Below are 19,932 nucleotides of genomic sequence, written 5' to 3'. Positions count from 1 at the left end.
ATATTGCTGCACAGAGGGGTGAGTGTGCCACAGATGGGCTTCACCTGGAGCCCTGTCACAGACTGAGCCAGGCAGGTGAGCACAGGGCACCCTGATCATGAGTGACTGTCAGAGGACAGAGATTTCTGCACAAATTAAACACAGTGAGACAGAAATATATATATATATATATCACATGTGTGCATGCATGTACATACATATATGTCAGAAAATGTTTGGACAACACCAAGAAGAGACAAACCTGTGTGCTGGCTGCAAAGGGACTCACTGAGGCTCAGGGCATACATGGAACAATCCATTTTGCCACTGCTGTGATTTTTGTTCTTCTCTGCTATTTTCAAAAGGCCATAGCATTAACCTAATTAATTTACTTTAACTGGAGAACAGTATTAGCTTAAATGGTCCTGCTTAAATCATAGAAAAGTCGTAGCCAAGCTCTTCAAACAGCTGCTCATCCCCATTCACCCTCCTGCAGATGGTTCACACAGCTGAGCTGCACTTTGGCACAACAGCCCTGCTCTGAAGGGAAACACCTGCACGTCTCCAAGCAAGATGGCTCAGAGCAGAGAAAGGACTCAGATTAGAAGTTACAGGCTCCCCTGCTGAGCCAGGACCCAAACCCGGGGGGAAGCCAGGAGCTCCAGCAAAGTGAAGGTCCTGAGGGACCCACACCAACCTGACCATGCTCACAGTGCTCAGACCTCAGCTGGCATCCCTGCCTGCTCTGGCAGAGGAGGAAGTGTTTGCACAAGCTGGATTGGAACCCACAGAGGTGACCAGCCCTGCAGGATGGATGCCAGAGGCAGCAACAGGGAGCAGTGGCTACAGCAAGGACCGTGGCTCAAAGACCACAGCTCAGCTCTCATTTCCCTGGTTTCTGTTGATACCTTCTGATAACCAGCAGCTTTGGGAAAGTGTTCCCACATGCCAGGGTCTGGCATCCAAAGGAGGCCAACTTCCCCACTCTCCTTTGTCAGTAACAGTGGTAGCTACAGCTGAAAAGTATCCTGCAAGATCTCGTGAATACCCCTAACCTGCCTTCCTTGAGCTTCAGAGTTGTTGCCATATTGCAGTTTACCACCATGTTCCACCACAAAAGCTGCCCTGTTCTGTTGTTAACCCAGAGGCCCAGCTTGCAGGGAGAGAGGATGGGTGGGCACGATTGAACTAAATCCAAACAGATGCTGGGGGCCCAGACAAGAGCCCTGGGGCAGCAGCAGCAGCAGCTCTACCCACAGCTCACCCTGGCCACTGGGCTGGCTGTGCAATGCCAAGCTGTGTGCCAGCTTCCTGCCCTTCACTGGCTGTACCCTGGCTTTGGAGCACTGGGTGTCCCACTAGGGGATACAAGGGCAATGCATCCGTCTCTCTGAGCGCACAAAACAGACTTACAGCAAGCTTGACCTGGCAGAGGCCTACAGATGATCAGGGTTTGTGCAGTCACAGCCACCATCATGGTTTTGAATGGCCTCTGGGGCTCCAAGGGTGGCTGTGCTGGAAGAAACATCCCAGAGGAAAGCATTCCGTAAGGGAGGTACAAGAGCAAGGGCTCGGGGGAGCCAGCAAGGCACCTACAACCCTTGCAAAATTGGCCAAGGCCAATTAACAAGCTGCAGCTGACAGAGAGGGGAGGATTTCAAGATAAGAGAGATGGCAAGAAGCCTAGAGGAGATCAGAACTTGGAGGGAAGAATGGAAAAGGCCTCCTGGGAATGAATCTAAGTAGGACTGCTAAGGGAATTTATGCTAATATCTCTCAGGAGGCCTTGGAAAAGGGGACATAGGTAATAGCCTTGTGAGATGCTGGTGAAGATACAGAGTGAGGAGTGGGGGAGAGACAGGAATTAGCTCAAGTAAATAACAAAGGGTGGGGAATGCACATTACAAGTACCCGAGATGGAGTATTTAGAGCAAAATCCAGAGGAAGGGATGAACTACAGCTAAATTATGGAGAAGTACTCTGGCTGTAAACAAAAGGGCTGTGGAGACTCTCAGGACAGACATGCAAGACCTCCTGAAGTTAAAATTACAAGCCAAAGATCATTTGGGTAGTTACTCGAAAGCCAAAGCACAGTGTTGGTGAGGGAAGCACCGGTGAGGGACAATACACCATGAAGTAGGTACACATACAAAGAACCTGGCATTCATTTTGGACAAGCTCTTCATTTCCAAAGCCATTCACTTGCAGATGTGGCCTCCTTACATCATGGAGTGCTTGGGACGGGCTGCACTGTGTCATAGCTCACTCTACTGCACCCCCTCCATACCCCCACCCACCAACACCCCGAAGATGGCAAATGCACCCAGAGGTGTGAATATAGCAGCTGTTACACTTTATTTCACTGTGAGGTTTTAAATTTTTTTTTATTATTTTTTCTTCTGATTGAAAAAGAAAAGACAGAAAAGTTACAAAAGTAGTAAAAGGCAACAATATCTGCAGGACATCCCTGTTCCCTGCTCCCACCTGGGGCAGGGCAGCCTGCCCTACCTGCCAGCTGGCAGAACACACCTCTGGGCCCCTGCACCTTGGCAGCTCTTGCTGAGCAAAGACTGAGGCTGCAGGGCCATGCAGAAGGCTGCCACCCCAGCCATTTGCACAAGGAATGTGCCTCTTAGATGGGTACCAGGCTATGGCTGTCCCATCCCCTGAGCACAGGGATTTGGTCCAAAGGAGCAATGCTTCCTGTCCTGCACCGGGCAGCTTGATCTGGCAGCAATTAAAAAGCTGAGGTGTGCCATCAAAACAAGATAAGCAGAATTTCTACAGGGGCAGGAGGAATCAGCAGAGGAACTGCGCTCTCTTGGAAATAGGGATTGCAGGGAACCACGATGGTCTGCCAGAGGTCCCTCAGCAGTAAACACAAGAGACCTCTTGGAGGTGCTGCTGGTGCAGGGGGTGGCCCAGCTGTCACAGGCTGGAGCCAAACAGCAGGCAGAGCTGGGACAGCATCAGGACAGACATCCCCTCACCACCTTGCCCAGCTGCTCTGCCTGCCTGAATGACAGGAGTTTGGGAGAAGAGGTGGGGTGGGGGATTCAGTCCCCCACCTGAATCCCAAAGCCTACAGCCCATGGACTTTCCCCAGGGGTCTCACTGAAGGGCCCAGACCAGCTCACTGGGTAGCCTCCTGCTGGGAGCTGGACTGACCATTGGTCTCAACCAGAGAGTAGCATCAAAGACTCTACACTGAGGCAGATTTAAAAAAATAAAAATTATTTTGTGTTACTCACAGTTGCTCCTCCTGATCTGGACAAACTATTTGCTTCCCCTTGCACTCAGGTACAGGCTCATGGTGGGCAATGCCCACACCAGAGGTTACTCTCTCCACCAGGTGCAGCAAGAGGAAAGGCCCTGTTCCTCTGCCTCAACAGGAGAGGCAAGAGCTTGTCCTGTTAACTCCTGCCTTTGGCACAAAACACACACACCTCAAGGACAGATCCCAGCCAAACACCAGCAGTAGCAGGCCTAGCATGGTCCCAACAGCCTCAGAACTGTCTGTGGAGAAATGTCCCCCACCTTCACTCAAACTCCCCTTCTGTTTCTTCCACCAACAGCCACAAAATCGACTTTTTCCCTCTCCTTGCTTCATCTGGGAATACTGTCCCACTGATACCAGAGGAGTGTACCTGAATTTAACAAGGGGAGTGGAAAGCTTGCTGGAGACATTAAATTGGTTTGAGTTTGGTGGTACCAGTTACATCCACCATCATGAAGTGAGACAATACTATGGAGAAGTGTGACATACCCCAGAACACACACTGCCTCAGCAGAGGCGATCCATGAGCACACAGTCACCCCAAGTTCTTCTCTTTAACGATGCTGAGAGGACTGAAGGTGGGTGCTGCATTTTCCTGGATGGCTCAACACAGACTTTCCAATTCTAGAAATTTATTCTAACCCCAGATCTGCACGTGGATGTCTCACTCCGCCAATTCAATCTCTTTTTGGGCAGTAACACTGAACTACCAGCAGATCATCTGGAATGCACAGCTAAATGCCAGTTACTCCTCCACACACCTCCCTGTTCCCAGGTTTTCCACTTGAGAGAGCTTGATGTGAATGCAATTTTGACAATCTCAGACAGGGATCTTCTGGTTTTGCAAGCAGCTCTGTATAGCCTCTTTCTCCAATCCTGAGCTCACTTCTGAGTGGGAGAAGTGTCAGGTCTATAGCAAAGCACTGTAGACCCAGGTATCCTTGGGAAACTGACTGGATTTGGTTTCACAGCTTGATCACTCACCCCTGCTGCCATGCAGGTCATACTAACCCCTGAACACCTCCTGGATATCTTCAGTTGCCACCATCCTCACATTTGACACTGCCTTGGTGGCAGTTCTTGCAGTTTGTGGACCTGACTGGTTAGCTTTGCCCAGAGAGACAAAACTCACTCCCTGTGCCACTGCTGGGCTCCACCAGTGGTATGAGAACAGGCACTGCTGCCAAGCCATTCGCTTCCTCCTGCCGGAGCAGCTGCGTTGCAAAGACGTCTCATTGCCCCTTCTTCTCCCACCCCTCCCCTTGGGTATCACCACCTCCCCTTCTCCCTGCCAGGCAGGACACTGGGTGATAGTTCCTGAGGTTTTTTGGAGAAACTCCTTCAGTAGGCACATGACGGTTCTTCCACTGGAGCTATGGGGCTCAGCGGCTTCAAGGTGCTGAGGGAACGGAAGGCAAAAGTGGAGGGATCATACAGGAAGTGGGGCGGCGGGCGGCCTCCGTTGGTGCTCTGCAGGGGAACAGAAACAGGCATGAAGTCAGTGCTCATGTCAGCTGCAAACGGTGAAGTTCCTGCCTTGAGTGCTTTGTCATCCCCCTCTCTGATACAATTACACCTCCTTCAGTGGGTGGTCATGCTTGCACCTGCAGCAAATGGCACTAACATATGCAGGGGGAGCACTTTGCTCCCATCCTTGCTCTTACCCTTCAAGATAAAAAGCAGGCACACCTCCCTTCCTCTAGGACTGAGGTCCCTAGGATCCACCTGACTAGGGCCCATGGCACCTGTAGCCACTAACTGAAACAGGATATCCATTATGCACTTAGAGAACCAGAGTCAAAAAAGCATCACTACCAAAAGGTATGACATCAAAAAGCTAAATTCATTTGAAGTAAGATCTGGTACACTTTTAAAGCATGGAAACAAACCAAGTTATCTCTGGTAACACATTCTTCAGCCCCATTCTTCAACAGCTCTCCAATAAGGATTTACAAACCCCTCTTTCCTAAAGTCCCAGGCATGCTGAAACTCTCCAGGGTTTTGGTTCCAGACTCTACAATTTGATGAGGAATGGGTGAGAATTGCTTGGAGGAAAAGATCCCTCCGCCAAGGCCTTACAGACTGGTTTTACCATTGCCACTAAAGACCATTCTCTCCCCTTCTGCTCCCAGTGTTCAGAGTAAGGAGGGCAGAAATAGCCATGTATGCCCTGCACTGTGTGACAAGACAGAAATGCTGTTTTCCACTAGGCTGTGCTAGGATATGTAGATCCCAGAGGAATGATGGTGCCAAAGAAGTAATTCCACTCTGTTACATGTGAAGAGCTTTCCTTTAACTTTTCAGGAACTTTGGTTTGTTTCTTTGCAAGCAGGAGCACTAGTGGGACAGCTATTTCACTGATACCTTCTGACCAGGAGAGGAGGTCTCACTGCTCTAGACTCCAGGATAGTGTTTAACCATGATCCTGTAGAGCTCCTTCCCAAGGAATATGTGGAAAGTTCAGCAGCTCAGAAACTCATGCAAACATCCCCTACTCTCATTGCACTACCATCACACTTGGGAAGGGCTTTAGCACTATTTTCACAGAGGTCAGAAAAAAACCCAATGACAAACATGTTAGGAAAAAACCCAAAAACCTACAGGTTGGGCAGAGAAGTGATTGAGAGCAGCCCTATAGGAAAGGACTTGGGGGTGGTGGTTGATGAAAAACTCAAGGTGAGCCAGCACTGTGCACTCACAGCTCAGAAAGCCAGTGGAATCCTGGGCTGCAGAACAGCAGCCAGAACAGCCAGCAGGTCAAAGGAAGTGATTCTCCCCCTCTATTCTGCTCTTGGTGAGACCCCACCTGGAATACTGTATCCAGCTGTGGAGTACCCAACAGAAGAAGGACATGAAATTGTTGGAGCAAGTCCAGAGGAAGACATGAAGTTGTTAAGAGGACTGGAGCACCTCCGCAATGAAGACAGGCTGAGAAAGTTGGAGCTGTTCAGCCTGGAGGGAAAAAGGTAGCATGGAAACCTCACAGGAACCTTCCAGTGTCTGGAAAGGGTCTACAAGGAAGCCAGAGAGAGACTCTTCATCAAGAACTGCAGTGACAGGATAAGGAGTTATGGATACAAATTGGAAGAGGTGAAATTTAGTCTAGATATTAGGAAGAAATTCTTTCCTGTGAGGGTGATGACACACTGGAACGGGTTGCCCAATGAGGTTGTGAATGCCCCAAATCTGGCAGTGCTCAAGGTGAGGCTGGATAAGGCCTTGAGCAGCCTGGTCTGATGGGGGGTGTCCCTACCCATGGCAGGTGGGATTAGAATTGGATTATTTTTAAGGTCACTTCCAACTCTTAACATTCTATGTGATTCAGACTGGGCTCTCGTGTTATGTGACTCCCTGCTCCTTTTCTAGGCCTTTCCTAACTGGAACTATGGTCTCCTTTGCTTAGCCTGCACTGTGGGACTGTTCCTCAAAGAATTTGGCTTTTTAGGAACAATTACCAACTCTGTCTAACAGAAGACAGAGGTTCATTTTAGCACTTCAGATTCAGGTCTATCACACGCCTAACAGCATGGCAAGGTGATGTTTTGATGCCTCCACCTCTCCTCTGCCTGGGTTTTAACTTGTCATCACAATACAGCAACACACAAATATCCCCAAAAGGCTGCTCAGATGGTTTGGCTCACCCAAACACACACAGAAAATCAGAAAAAGCTAAAGAAGCCAAGCCAGGCCCTGAGTGCTACAACTGCAGCAGGATCTGGAAGCCTCTTGTCTCCAAGGCTCTTGGTCACAGCTCAGCCCCACTGGGCAGCAGCCTTTATGTCAGGAAAGACCTCTAAAAGCCAGTGTGGGCAGCATGTTCCTGCCTAGTTGGTATCTCTTCTGCAATTAAGATGGGCATTTGAGAATGGAAAATGCCAACATGGTGCTTGGCATCAGCTGTGCCTGGAGTTTCAGCCAGCAAATCATGCCCGGCTACATCCCCCTGACACCTTGGCCAGCAGCATAAGAAACAAGAGAGGCAGATTTAAGGGCCTTTACTCAATAGCCACCTGCTGTGGGGTTATACATGGTGTATGCTCTGGCAGGCCTCAGAGCTGGAAGGTAACATAGCAACCCCTATTCAAAGCTAAGGGGCAGAATAAATCAGCATATTTGTCCTTCTCCAGAGCAGAGAAGGTCCCCTGCCAGTGCCAAGAGGGAATGGGAACAAAGAACCTGGCAGTCCCCTCCATTTTGAAATGCCAGACAGGATTAGGGAAGGCAGCTGAATCCATTCATTTTTGGCAGACAGCAGATGAAGAGGCTGGGGAAAGATGGCTCCAAAGGACAGACAAAAGTCATCTACAAAACTCACCAGGCTTTGGGTGGAAAGCTGTGCTGTGGTTTCTCTCTGGGTCTTCTTCTGGGGCCAATGTGTGGGGCAGAGAGCCTTCCCAGGACACTGCCAGGACAATGGGCACAGAACAGGTGAGGCTGAAGGTCAGGGATATAAGAAGATGCAGGAGGATGCTGAGATTCACAGGAGGTCATGCAGCTGCAAGTGAGGCTCAAAACGCACTCAATGCTGCCTCTTCATCCTGGCACCTCTCAAGCAGCCACAAGATGACCACTGGCTTTCAACAACCACAGACAAGGGCAGAGTGAGAATGGGCCTGTGCCCAACTGCAGGCAGTAACAGGAGAGGCAGTAACCTGACTGCCCTCATCCACAGCAACACTCTGACCAATCTGTACTCCTTTATAATCCTGAGCTACACAGGATCCTCGTGCACCTGCTCGCTGACTGACAAGGCAGCACCTCTGGTAGTGACCTTGCTGGAGGTAAGAAATCTCCAAATCCCTCAACTCTCTTCTTGCAGAGGAGCATTTTCAGATTGGAGTTCATATCCAGCTCTAGGGATGACCAGGCCTGATCTGGCTTAGTCCAAGACACCATTTGGGATCACAGCATGTGGTGGTCTGGTCCTGATGAGTAGCACGAGGCAAAGCCCTGTAGATGTATTTCCAGAACAAAAACAGACAGAGCCAGCTGCCAGAGAGGGGAACATGTTCCTGCCACCCTGTGGCTTGAGCCAGCTGCCTCCCTGTAGTCTGGGCAAGCATCCTAGCCAGCCTGCCCTTCTCCTTGGGCACACCATGCCTGGGACTTTGCTTTGACTAGGGAAGGGTGTTAAGAGTTGTTGCCACTGCAGCAGGTCCCCAGGGAGCTTGCCATAAACCTGCCTGACAGCCCCTGGTGAGCAACCCCAGGCCAGCTCCTGCAGAGGCTCCTGCAGAGGCTCCTCAGACCACAAACAATACACACTTGACACTAAAGGCTCATGTGTTCACTCTAATGGCATTCGGACAGCTGGGTACCGCTCACAGAACGGAGCCTAATATGGGCCCTGTGCTCATGGAAATCATTAACCAGAGCCCTTGATTTGCTAAGCAATGTATTTACACAGCTGGAGAATGGCCCGAGTCAGATGCACACGGCTGCCACAGGAGAGCACACAGGCTCACACATATACTCTGTCAAACACACATGCTCACTTGCACATACTCACCTGGCTCAGGTTCTCCCCAGTACACAGGCACTTCCCTGGTCACTTGTGCACATCCCTCTGTGCACACACAGACTCCTGACTCAGAAATCACAAGGAGGGCTGTTCCACTCATACAAACCTTGCCTGCTTGTAAAGTAATTCAAGCCATGCAGAGCCGGATCTTCACAGCGTTCAGGGGATGGTCTAAGGCACCACAGCTCATCACTGACTCATACAGCTGCTCAGAACACAAGGTAGTTCCAGCCCCTGGACATACCCACACTGCCCCACTGCATGCCTGATTTGGATTAAATGAACTCCTAAGGGAAGTAAACTCATCTTACACATGTTTCAAGCAACTATGCACAAACCACTTTGGCCAAGGATGCCTCTTCACCCATGCATATGAGCCTACACGTACACTCCTGCCAACATGTACTGTTCTCACCAATACATTATCACCTTTAAATACAGGGGGGCAAATAAACAACCAGGTTTGAAACATATCTGAAGTGTATTAACGAAGAAGCACACCTAAATATAGTGAGTGGAGGGAGGTGCCTCAAAGAAGGCCAGTAAGATTAAACATCACAGAAAAAATGCTGATTTCAATCATATTGGCAGCTCTCAGAAAACAGACAAATGCACAACTGTTCCATAAACCCATCTGTAACATAATTGTATATTTCGGCAAGGAAAGAGTATAGAGGAAGAAGACAAACATGTAAAGCTAAATCTATTAATATGAAGCCATATTCCTCCTAGAAACAGGTCACTCCTATGAAGTCTGCGAAAATATTTCAAATGCAGACAGTAACATGATTTTGGTCTCATGATTCCATAGAATCACGGTTCTCCTCTCTGGACAATGCCAAAGTGAGCACAGGTCCAAGTGAGCTTTCAGCTGTGGAAATGACAATGCCCATAGGAGTGGGGAAATGCAGCTACCCAACACAACGTCTTCAAAGGGAGTGGTGTGCTGGGGGAGATGGAACATTAAGAGGACTCTTTGGTCCTCTTTCTTAAGACTCTAGTATTCAGGTGGGATTCAAAACCAGATCAGTTTCTGCACTCTGCCAACCCGTCCCTACTCAAGGCCAACCCAGCACAGGAGTCCCTTATTTCCTACTCTTGGGCCCCAGTGGCTGGGAAGTGCTGCTGAGGTCCATTTAAAAAATGCTGCCTTCCAGTGGTGGGTGAATGATCCCTTTGCAGTCTGTAGACTCACTTGTTAGATGTCCTTTGGGATGAAAGGCACCATGTAATTGCAAGCTGTAAAGGCGCATCCGATTTCCACCACCACCCTGTGTGGAAAGGTATAAATCCCCAGAACAGCTTTGGCAAGGACAGATGCCTGCCTGGGATGCTGCCTGTCTGTGAGACAGCTGCCTTGCCCAGGAATGGGCAGAGCCAGAGGTAGCACCAATATTCAAGCAGGGCACAGAAAGAGCAAAGGCTGCCAGACTCCACAGAAAAACATTTACAGGTACACTGATTTAACTCCACATTGTCCTCCTTCCTCTCACCTCTGCTAAGTGTTAGAAAATAAACTTCTTCACTCTTCAACTTTGATGTGTGAAGCCATCACCTGTGAGCAAGGGAAGGGGACCCCCATGCCTGCTCCTAGTCACATCCGTAATTCCAAACATGGTTCTGCCCAGGCCACTTCCCAACATCTCTGCCTCCGTTTCTTCAATGCATAATACATACATGTCCTGGTTTCTGCTAGGATAATATCAATATTCTGCCTAGTAGCTGGTATATCCTGTGGCTTAGATTTAGGATGAGAATAATGGTGACAGCAATAACTAAACTATCAGTCTGTCAAGCAGTGTTTATACTAAGTTAAGGACTTCTCAGCTTCTCATGCCCTGGCAGCGAGAAGATTTGAAGGGCATGAGAAGCTGGGAAGGAAACAGCCAGGACATCTGACCCAAACTGGATAAAGGACTTTTCCATACCATATGATGGCATTAAGCTGGTGTTTTGCCTTCCCAAGTAGCCATGGTGCAGTCCTGCTTTCCTGGATATGGATGAACACCTGCCTGCCCATGGGAAGCAGTGAACGAATTCCTTGTTTTGCTTTGCTTGCATGCACAGTTTTTGTTTTCTCTATTAAATCATATTTTCTCACCCCACAAGCCATCTCATATTTACCCTCCCAATTCTCTCCCCCAACCCACCAGGGCAGCAAGTTAGCAACTTCATCATGGGGTTAAGCCACAACAGTACACTACAGCCAGGATGAATTAATTAACTTTTAGGTGTTTCAACCTTCTGATGAGAGGTGATTTCTTTTCAATTACAGTCTTGCTTCAGGCAGTTTTCAAGAAATAGTCCCTGGCAAGCAGGACCAGCTCCTCCAGTGGAGCAACAATTCACATTTAACTGCTTATTCATTAACTCTGATAGGGCCTCTAACAATTTATTCCAGTCACAGACCCGGAGCAGCTACAGGAGGAAATTTTCACAGGCAAACTCCTTTCCTCCTGAAAGTCTGTCCTACACTCCCAGGTTCATACAGAATTTTATTTCAAGGAATAGTTAAAAAATAGACCATGCCAGAGCTTCATTTTATGACTACCCTTTTTCTTTCTCTTCCAAGAAAAAAAAAAGGTAATCTCCAAATGTTGTTCTGACAAGGAACCCAAAACTTTGCAGTGGGCGCTGTTTTCTTATGATTTTCACCACCCTCGCCTAAAAGACTGAAAGACCTGTCTGCCATCACCAACACAAGGCTGCCTAACACCTTTTTCTTTCCATACCACCACATTGCAAAGAGCAGTTCAATGGTTTACAAACACATCACTGCTCCTCTTAGAAGGGTTTAAATTTTTTTTTAAAAAAATCAAACATTCGCAAATGTGTGTGCAGAGTTGTGAGGTGGCAACTACCAGACTTAGAGAGGTGCCACCAGACAGACAGAGCTGAACCTTTTTGGAAGGTACTTCAAAGGGCCTAGCAGATGCTTGTTGGTCACTTGCCCAAAAGCAGAAATAGCCAGTTTCAGCTCTGGGTCCTTGCTGGCACCAGCATGATAAGCCTTTGTTCTCCTCTCTCACACATCTTTAGATAGGTCTTTGACAAAGCTGACTAAAAGCTTTGATTTTGCCTGCCTGACAAACTGAAGGAAAGAGGCTGCACAAATAAAAGGGACAGATGGGTCATTCAGAGGGGCAGTCTGTCAGTGCTCCCTAGCCAAGCTGGGGAACTCACCATGCCAGGGTCCCAGTAAAGATCATGCTCTGAAGACAAAACAAGTCTCTTAGGACCAAGTGAATGAACCTGTATTTCCCTACTAGTGAGCCATGTCTTGCACCCACTTTTTTTCCTTCTGGTAAGTTGCCTGTGGTTCCTGCATACCTGCAGCAGTTCCTGCAAATACTACAGGGTCTGCATGTGCCTGAGCAGGAGAAGAGCAAGCATAAGAGTAGCTCCAAACAAACACAGACACGGCACAATCTGGCCCTAAATCTCCAAGTGCATCTGAGTAGAGTCCTTAGTCTGGGTCTGTACACAAGTGACACTACCTCAACCTCTCCTTCCTCTCCACCCTCCCCATTCCAGCCCTTGCTGTGCAGCAGGAACAGCCTCCTCTCAGAAGGATCACAGCAGCTGCCTCAGAGTCCTCCTCCCTCGGGGCCAGGAAGCCCAGGTACCGTGCTTCCCACAGAGCCGGCACGTGGTGCGCGCTTGGGCGTGCGCGGCTTCCAGTTTGCATGAGGCCAGGGTGAGCAGATTCCCTCTGGCCAGGCAGGCTGGCACAGAGCTGCTCTCAACTCGAAGGGTACCCAAATTAAACCTGCAAAGTGAGGATTAATTAGCCTGGCATGAGCAGGCTGCAAACACATGCTGACATGGTGCGCTTGCCTCTGGACAAACCACCCCAGCTGTGGAAGCCAAGTGCCGGAAGTGGGTGTATTATGGGAGAGGTGTGTGGGAAAAGAGGATCACAGCTCCAGGGACTGGGAGAGGCAATGGCTGCCAGGTTCCCACAGCCACACGAACAAAAAGGGAGCAGGAATAACTGCAGTGGGTCTGGACACAGTGAGCAGACGTGCCTAATCAGCCATCTTGGACTTAAAGCTCTGCCAGAGAACAGCGGCTCTCTGTGACCCTGTGCCATCCCCTACATCTCTCTCTCTCTGATCCATCACCCAGATAGGACCCAGAAGTCATTAAATCTGACCCTCTCTCTGTGAAACACATCTTGCCACTTTCCACTTCTTTGAAGCACGGTGCCACTAGCCATAGCCACCACTGACACACAAGGCTGTCCCAGAAGCAATTGGGCTGCGCCTTGTTTCTACCCCTCCCCACCTCCCCGTATCCTTAAACCAGACCCACAACCCACATCAGACCACAAAGCAGGAACAGTGCTGAAAATAGGAAGGCAGCCTCCTCACTCACCAGCCACTTGCTACTTTCATGGTGCTGTGTGGATTAGAGTCTTGGTTATTTCACAAAGTCTGTTCTGTGGGCGTTACATGATTCAACAGGTCCGAGGGCATACATGGCAGGAATTTACAAAAAGCAGGAAACAATAAAAGATCTTATCCTTGCAGAAACAGAAGAGAGACATGACAGTCCCACTTCTACCTGCTATGGAAAGGCTAAAGGCTGGTTAGCCTTTGCCATGAAATCCAGCAAAAGCCAGATATTTTGAGTAGTTTTTAACAGACAGAGGCATTGCCCCCCTTGGCTACACAGAACCCTTCCCCAAACTGAGGAAACTCTGGACAAAGTCTTTTGTCAGGAATTATTCAGAACAAAGGCTGGCGGTCTCCAGGACCAACTATCATTTTCAGCAGGCAGTTCAGTGGCTGGGTTGGGAGCAGTGTAGGATACCCAGAGGGATATTCATGCTTCCACCTAACAGAGGGCCTTCTCCATTTTGCTCAGCAGAGGCATGCCCATCAACTGGAGCCAAGACACCACAGGGGAAACTGGAACATCAAAATCTCCATGAGGGGCTTCTGACCATAGAGTAATGCAAGGCTGTGACTGGCCAGGGAGGCAAGTCTCTCTTGATGATTCTAAGATCAAGGTCAGGTTTAGACAGTCAGGCACATAATAGAAACAAACAGGAAGGTTTGAGAAATTGTTTGTAACCCGCAGTTTGGGATTTCTGCTGCCTGAGATGCCCTAGGTGTTTATACTCATGATATGGTATGAATAAGGACACAGCTCTAGGAACATGGCCTAAAGTTCTCACCACCCTATCTCTCTTCAGGTGAGTTACACTTTCTGCTGGTTTCTCAGTGTAACTCACTCTGAAATTGCAATCATGGTATTTATCTGCATATTTATATGCAGCCAACACTAAATGTTGCACAGCTCCTTGGGAGCCTATGGTCCTCTGTGGGTTTACTTATTTTTTTTATATATATGTATGTACATATATATATATGTACATATGTATGTATACACAAACTGAACCTTCTGATTTTTTAGACATCTTTACTTAGTGCTGCACAGCCAGAACCAGAGGTTCTGGTTGCACCAACGCTGCTCTGTCACCTGGTATGCCTTGCACGTGTGAATAGTTCAGCATCTGCCCAGAAGGCTCTGGCCAGCATATCTCCTGTTCAGCTCCAAGCTGAAAAGGTCCCTTGTTTAAGAAGAAAAGCCAGCATGTTTCTGCAGTGGCCTTTTAGGATGCAGAGTAAGAGATAAGAGACAGGGAAGTCATTCGAGGGATCTGGCCCCTGCCCAAGCAGAGGGCGTTCTCAACATTGATAACATCAAGGCAAGAGCACAAGAGGTTTATGTTCTGATTTAAAATTCTTATTTTTACATAGCAGAAAACATCTCTCTGATCAGCCAAGTTATCAGATTGGCCTTGAGATTCTTCCTTCCTTTCTGCCAGCCCCAACAAGATCCTTGAGACACAACTGGTAAGCCCCTGGGTGTCTTCTACCCACCTACTGCCGTAAAGACAAGCTCAGCTCTACTAATCCCATTCAGAGACTGCATGTAGAAGTTTGTCAAGGAAGAACAAAAACAGGAATAAATGACAGACTTTTAACCCTTATCCCAAGTTAACCTGGAGAATTGAAGGCTGGTGATAATATAGATACACTAGAAGACAGCTCTCTGCTTTCAGAGCTGGCCAAGCCTGGTCTAGGGCAGAGTTACACCCCATGAGCACTGGTCACCCAGTCATCCTCCTTCCAGCACCGAGGAATCATCTCTGTTGCAAAACACCTCACCACGCAAACGCACTCTGGACACCAAAACACCCACAACATGTGTGTGCCCCTCCCCACTTCCAGCGCCTTGCTTCCAGTGACAGACATGACATTGGCTGACACTTTGGGGCACCAGGGACCAGGTCTGTACACTCCCACTGCCCAGCTCATGTGCCACACACACATAGGCCAACACCTGCCCCAACCTTGCAGTGGCATGTGCTTTGTACAAATCCATAGTTCACGTACATGCCATCAATTTATCTCTGCTCACCTGCCCACAGGAGATGATTCTTCTGTTCCCTTATCCTTTACTGGGTGGGAACAGAAGCAAGATTTTTTTTCTTTTTAATATTATTTGCTCTTCACAGTAGGCTGCTACCTCTCACAGTTGCTATTCCTGAAAACATTTCAAATTGAGCTGCTGCACATTAGAAAAGGTTACCAATCTCCCTTCCATAACTGTTAGGTTCTTAGAGTAGACACATCACTATCTCATCATTCCACTTAAGAACCACAGAGTGAGTGGAAAGGCCATAGCTGATCACCACCTGAGCTGGTCCTTGGGAAACTTAAGCACAGGAAACGAGAGTAGGGTGACACCTTTGCTGCTGTTAAAACAGCAGCAAAACCTGCTTAACAGCAGCAGGTGACCTGCTTAAGAAAGACTACCAAGGACCACAAACATTTCCAAAGGCTGTAGCTGTGTTTCCATGCCAGAGGGCAGAGACACTGCCCCTCCATTTCACCTTCTCATGGGAGACTCTTCCAGCAGAAGACAGAGGAAGGAATAGCCATAATGATGCATGAGAAAACAACACCTTGCACCCTGACACACCAGCAAAGCCCCAAGATGTCAAGGCAACCAAAGTATCAGCCAGGAGGGTTTTTTTAAAAGAAGGCATCATCTCACAACCACACGAGACACTGATCTCAACAAGAACAGGATGAAAATGTTCCACTGCTGATGATATTAGAAGGTCACTGTCATCATTGCCCTCACACAAGATCGAATAAGCATGATCCTTTCTCCTACAAGTTATTCAGCAGCAGGAGAACTGAAGGGAGAAAGCAAGGATCCTTGCTCCAAATCCCTGGCACAAGCCATTAGATATCCTGCCTGCTCCTCAGTTCAGTTCACACACTGCCCGTTCATCCAGCTGTATGCTGTCTGGAGATCTGTGACCATCTCAATTCAGAAAGAGACTCTACCTGATCTGAAACTGGAACTCTTGTGCATCAGTGCTACAGAGACACAAGCAAAGTGGTTCACATGGTGATGCTTCCTGTTCAGACACACAGACAGCTGCCTGGTTCCTCCTGTAACAGCTCATCAGCCCATCACTATGAGATCTGTTTTCATTTCTTCTACCCTCACCACAATGGACAGGTTCCAGCAATGAACCTGTGCCACCAAACCCTCAGCAACAGGGAGCCAAGCCTCTCACCTTGCCTCCTGCTATCACTCTTGGCAAAATGCCATATTCAGTAGGGCCTCAGAATAACCCTTCCAAAAGAACTTAGGTACATATGTATGTATACACACACCGAACCTTCTGAATGCTGGACAAGACCCAGAAATCACAGAAGGGTTGAGGTTGCTCTAGAGATAGTTGAGTTCAAACCCCCTCCTCTGAGCAGGGTCAGCAGGAGCCTGTTGCCCAGGACTGCATCCTGGCACACCGTGGCTCTTTCCATGGACAGAGATTCCACAATTTCCCTGGGCAACATGAATATCTTACATTTCTACTTGTGCCCATTACCTCTTTTTCTGCTGCTGGGCAACACTGAGAAGGAATACCATGCCAAGCATGTCCTGCTGGCTGGACTGAGGTTTCCCTTTATATGATGAGAGCATGGCACTGTTTTTCAGAAGTATTGACCTCTCTCAGCTGTTTCCAGAGCTGAGGCACTTCAGCAAAGAGTTCTGCCAGGGACCTGCTGCTTCCTTTCTCAGCTGAGTACACAAAAGTGGGCATTCACAATCCCTTGAAAAATGGAGGCAAAAATGCACCTTCACTTAACAGCTCTGCCACCACAACAGACCAGCAAGAGGCTGTGAAGCATCACATGCTATTACCATGGAAGCCACAAGTGCCTCAGGTGGAGAGGCACTGTCCCAGCTTGGCAAGGCTGGCCAGAGAACAGTGGATTTTGTGCCATCTGTCAGAAAAGTGTGCTCCCAGTTTCTGCTGTTTGTTTTACTGCAAGCTGACGTGGGCTCAAGGAGCAAAGGGATAATTCTCCTTCCAGATTCTCCAGGGGCACAATAGTAAGCCACAATAATGAGCTTAAGGTGTCAGGAAACCACCTCACCAAGGAATCACTGAAACCCAAGGGACTAGAGAACCATCACCAAGCACTGGAAATAGCTGGTGTCCAGGGACAGACACCCAGGAAAAACCCTGTGAAAGAGCACAGGGCAGGCATAAAGAAAGGTGATAAACAAGATGTGCTAAAACACTGCAGCAGGATTAGACAGCTGGTGGGTCTGAAGGACAGGCACAGGCCCTGGGGAGAGCTTGTGGGGCACAGAAGGACACAACTATATTGAAAACAATCCAGGCAGAAGCACATGAGAGCACATAAAAGATCAAGATTAACTGTGCAATCAGAAGTACCGGGTCACTGTGGGGCTGCTGGAAGACAGGAATGAAGAGCCCTGACCGAAGGTGTTTGAGAAGTCAGAAAAATACCACCCCCAGCTGTGCACCAGGCTCCAGCCAGCTCTACCGGCTCCTCATCCTCTCAGATACCAAATTCATTTCCAGAGCACTGATGGGCAAGGACATCCAACAGCAGGCTTATCAACTGCAGCACTTCTGGGTACACAAAGGCAGCGTTCCTACTGCCTGCTGGGCAAGGTAAAAACCTTGAAAGGATCCTGGTCTGTCATTCATCCCTCTTGCAAGGCTATAAGACACACTGCAGTGAAAACAGCAGCTCCATCATGAAGGATATTTGTTTTCTTCCCCCTAATCTGTTTTTGCCTGCGTGCCACAAACATGGAAGATCATGTGGACAGAGGTACGCCTGCTTTGGTGACAACATGCAAGGTCACAAACAAACAGAATCTTAGAATGTTTTGGGTTGGAAGGGACCTTCAAGATCATCTAGCTCCAATACCCCTGCCATGACAAGGACACCTTCTACTAGACCAAATTGCTCAGAACCCCATCCAACCTGGCCACAATTCTTCTTCCAGGGACGGGGCAACCACAACTTCTATGTTCAAGTCACTCTCACTGTAAAGAATTTCTTCACAAAATCTAATCTAAACCTACTGTCCTTCAGCTTAAAGCCATTCCCCCTTGTTCTATCACTACACATCCCTGTGAAAAGTCCCTCTCCAGCTCCCTTGTAGCCCCCTTCAGGTACTGGAAGGTGATACAAGGTCTCCTAGGAGCCCTTATCTTCTCCAGGCAGAGCAGCCCCTGCTTCAGCCTGTCTTCATAGGGAAGATGCTGCAGTCCTCTTAACAACTTCACAGCCCCCCTCTGGACTTGCTCCAACAGTTACATGTCTTTCTTTGTTCAGGGACTCCAGAGCTGGATGCAGCATGCCAGGTGGGGTCTCACCAGAGCAGAGTAGAGGGGGAGATTCACCTCCCCCAACCTACTTGTCATATTTCTCTTTGATTCAGCCCAGGACACATCTCCCACACAACCATACAGCACTGACCAAAAGAAATACAAGGCACCCACAAAGGAAGCAGGGGTTGGCTGATGAGTCCAGGAATGTGCTGCTAAAGACAAAACTCTCAGAGGTGCAGGTAACAAAATCTACAAGAACAAGACTTGAGCATGTCTGACAGGGATGCAGGCTGTCAAGCATGGAGAGGCTCAGGACACTGCAGCTTCATCCCAGCTACAAAGTCATCCAAGCAATGTAGCTCTTAGCTGTCATCACCCAGTCCCATACCCCACCTGGTTCTGCAAACACTGGTGCATCATGCAGGCATAGTCCCTTTTCCCCAGCTATCTACCAGACCTGTCCCCCCTACCAAACACCACTTGGTCAAGAAAGATCCAGATGACACCCTACCAGACAGCTATGCTGTATGAGCTCACAGCATGGGATGTAGACTTTGACACCAAGGAAGCTTTGAAACCACGGTCTCCAAAATTGAAAAGACAATGCATTATTAGCCTTGTCAACATCTAACCTAAACTGCAACTACATTCTATACTCCACACTAGCAACTTTTGTTATGCAGCTGATCAAGCCACAAGAGATCTCCAGAAATCACCTTCTGGACACAGATGTTCCGTGAGAACCACCACATTAGGTATATGTGGAAAGATTAAGGAACTGCACCAGAAAAGAGCAACTTACACGAATTTTAATTACTCTAGTCTTCGCTCCACAATTCTTCTTGAGCAGCATCTTCTGAAAGAGAAGTAGAATCCAGGGATTAGTAGAAATAGCATGAATGAACAGAAAGAGATATTGTAAGGAGTCCCTTTCAATCAACACTTCATTAAAACAAGATGGATGGATGGTTAAGTGGGATATGAAAGATTAAGAATTACCAAAGGTGGCCAGCAAGTAAATCAACCTAATCTGAGACTGTCTCACACAGCCTGCACAGAGTCCTCTGGCCTAGGCTTTGAAAGAACATAGAAGAAATTTCACAAGGAAAAAGATAGAACAACTGCCTAAAAGGAAATTTCTTCTTAATTTCCATCAATTAGTGGTTAAACTTTGCCCTGAAGCAGGTGAATTTATCTTCCTTTACAAAGGAAAATATGGTCTATTTCATGTAAATGTGGATGTTCCCATTATTAAACAGATATTTTCATTATGCTTATTTATTTAGAAAGAAAAAAAATAGGCAAAAAGCACCTGCCTGCAGTTCTAAATCTCTTTGCCATATACTGCAAGAGTCATTAAAGTTGTCGTAACATGAACCACACAACTTAGCAAACAGGATATACTTGAACTAGCAATTATTCTGGGAAATTACACAAATAAACAGGTGAGTTGAAGTTCTATCC

At 48.1% G+C, this 19,932-nt stretch overlaps 1 protein-coding gene across 3 annotated transcripts in view; it reads right to left on the bottom strand.

The window, feature by feature from the left end:
- Positions 1 to 2,344: 2,344 nt before the first annotated feature.
- The window catches only part of LOC102036969, a 59,869-nt gene continuing 42,281 nt past the window's right edge, over positions 2,345 to 19,932 (bottom strand). Inside the window, exons 4-5 of one of the 3 annotated variants that reach the window (XM_014308744.2) lie at positions 19,271 to 19,324; positions 2,345 to 4,726 (exon numbers count right to left, since the gene is read on the bottom strand). In XM_014308744.2, the coding sequence (XP_014164219.1) occupies positions 4,598 to 4,726; positions 19,271 to 19,324 (183 nt within the window). In that variant the 3' untranslated portion in view covers positions 2,345 to 4,597. The remainder of the gene's footprint in view (positions 4,727 to 19,270; positions 19,325 to 19,932) is intronic. The other 2 variants (XM_031060933.1, XM_031060938.1) reach the window with 2 other exon arrangements.

The sequence above is a fragment of the Geospiza fortis genome, unplaced genomic scaffold, assembly GCF_000277835.1.
Source record: "Geospiza fortis unplaced genomic scaffold, GeoFor_1.0 scaffold41, whole genome shotgun sequence".
Classification (NCBI taxonomy): Eukaryota; Metazoa; Chordata; class Aves; order Passeriformes; family Thraupidae; genus Geospiza; species Geospiza fortis.
This window is presented reverse-complemented; position numbering and strand designations above follow the sequence as displayed.